Raw genomic sequence first — 1,689 nt, forward strand, 5'->3', positions numbered from 1 at the left:
ATAGATACAATTACATTTGCTGATTATTAATCAATCAGATGCATTTATTTATTATCACATGGCTGCTCCTTACCCTGTTATTTCTTTTGAAAGTGGTACTTAATTTTTCACACACTGTTTCCACATTTTGAAGTAAATTGAAATGATTTCACAGTATATGATGTGTGAATGTTGCATTTAATTATTTATAAATGTGTGCGTTATGTCCTTGGGTTTATGTTTTCGTAATTGTATTGTAAGAAAGCTCTTCATATATGAAGAAGAATAGAGGTAGTTGTCTAATTTTAGGTACACACTCTGTCCCTGAAAACTTCAAAAAAGACATCCCGAGAGGAGGCAAGTTAAGATGATATTTGGTGAAGATACTCCAGGATTTCTAACTGATCACAAGAAGACCAGAGCATTTGATGCTGAATGCAAACATGTATATATCCACCCAAACTGGGATAAGCTGGCTCAGGTGTAAAATCCAGTTTTGGGAATCACTATGCTGTTAGTCTTTTTTAATTGGGAAAAATCTAATGTAGTGCCTATCAGTCTTTTCATGGCTCTTTGAACATCTTTATTCCTCAAACTATAGATCAGGGGGTTCAGCATTGGGGTGATTACTGTGTAAAATACTGCCACCATTTTGTCTACGTTCTCCGTGACAAAATGCTCGGGTCTAACATACATAAACATGGCAGTCCCATAAAAAATGATCACCACCACAAGATGGGAAATACATGTGGAAAAAGCTTTAGTCTTTCCTAGATGCATTATCATAATAGTAACTATGATTCTAAGGTATGAAATGAGGATTAGTGAAAGTGGAATAAAAAGCAAGATGGCGGTGCCTGCCAATTTAATAATGTTGACCGATGAGATGTCACTGCAAGAGAGCTGAAGTAGAAGAGGAGCCTCACAAAAAAAGTGGTTGATGATGTTAGGGCCACAGAAAGTTAGGCGGAATGTAACATATGTATCAATGGATGAAATAATGCAACCGGTCAACCATGAAATAGCAATCATCCACAAACAGACCTTTGTGTTTATGATCCTATTGTAATGCAAAGGAGTGCAGATGGCAACATACCGGTCATAGGCCATCAATGCCAATAGCAGACATTCAGTTTCTCCCATGAACAGAAAAAAAAAGAACTGGATAGCACAGCCAGCAAAGGAAATACTTTTTTTGGAAGAAAGGAAATTCACCAACATCTTGGGTACAATAGAGGACGTGTAGCAGATATCCAAGAAAGACAAACTTGACAAGAAAATGTACATAGAGATATGCAAACGTTTGTCAGTCCTCACAGCTACAATGAGGAGAAGATTTCCCATCAACGTGGTCATGTAGACTGCAAGGAAAAAAGGGAAAAGCAAAATTTCTACTACGGGGTCCGTTGAGAGACCAAGAAGTATGAACTCCCTCACAGTGCTGCTTTGGTTTCCAGTGTACATTTTAATGGCTCCAAAATGAAAGTCATTAAATATTTTTTTAAAATATCTTATCAACAAAAAATTGTAAATTTAGTCAGTAGGGAAAAAAAAGGTTTTCTGACACTTGTTTTACTTCTGTAGATGTATGGAAAGGCTATTGCTGCATCCTCTTTGAGTTAGGATCATACAATCCCATGATCAGTTTTAATATTGTAATAAGCATGGAATCTCTAGTGCTCCTGTAAAATGAATGTTCAGTATTTAACT

At 36.4% G+C, this 1,689-nt stretch overlaps 1 protein-coding gene across 1 annotated transcript; it reads right to left on the bottom strand.

Annotated features, from left to right (window-relative positions):
• Nucleotides 1-456: 456 nt before the first annotated feature.
• LOC140329371 (olfactory receptor 2D3-like) lies at nucleotides 457-1,443 on the bottom strand. Its single transcript, XM_072409602.1, has one exon. The coding sequence runs from the start codon at nucleotides 1,441-1,443 to the stop codon at nucleotides 457-459; it is 987 nt and encodes a 328-aa protein (XP_072265703.1).
• Between the last annotated feature and the right edge of the window lie 246 nt (nucleotides 1,444-1,689).

This window comes from Pyxicephalus adspersus, chromosome 4, assembly GCF_032062135.1.
Source record: "Pyxicephalus adspersus chromosome 4, UCB_Pads_2.0, whole genome shotgun sequence".
NCBI lineage: Eukaryota > Metazoa > Chordata > Amphibia > Anura > Pyxicephalidae > Pyxicephalus > Pyxicephalus adspersus.

Bases quoted from the DNA above. Each gene is read 5' to 3' on its own strand.
- LOC140329371 (XM_072409602.1), bottom strand. From the start codon at position 1,443: ATGTACACTGGAAACCAAAGCAGCACTGTGAGGGAGTTCATACTTCTT.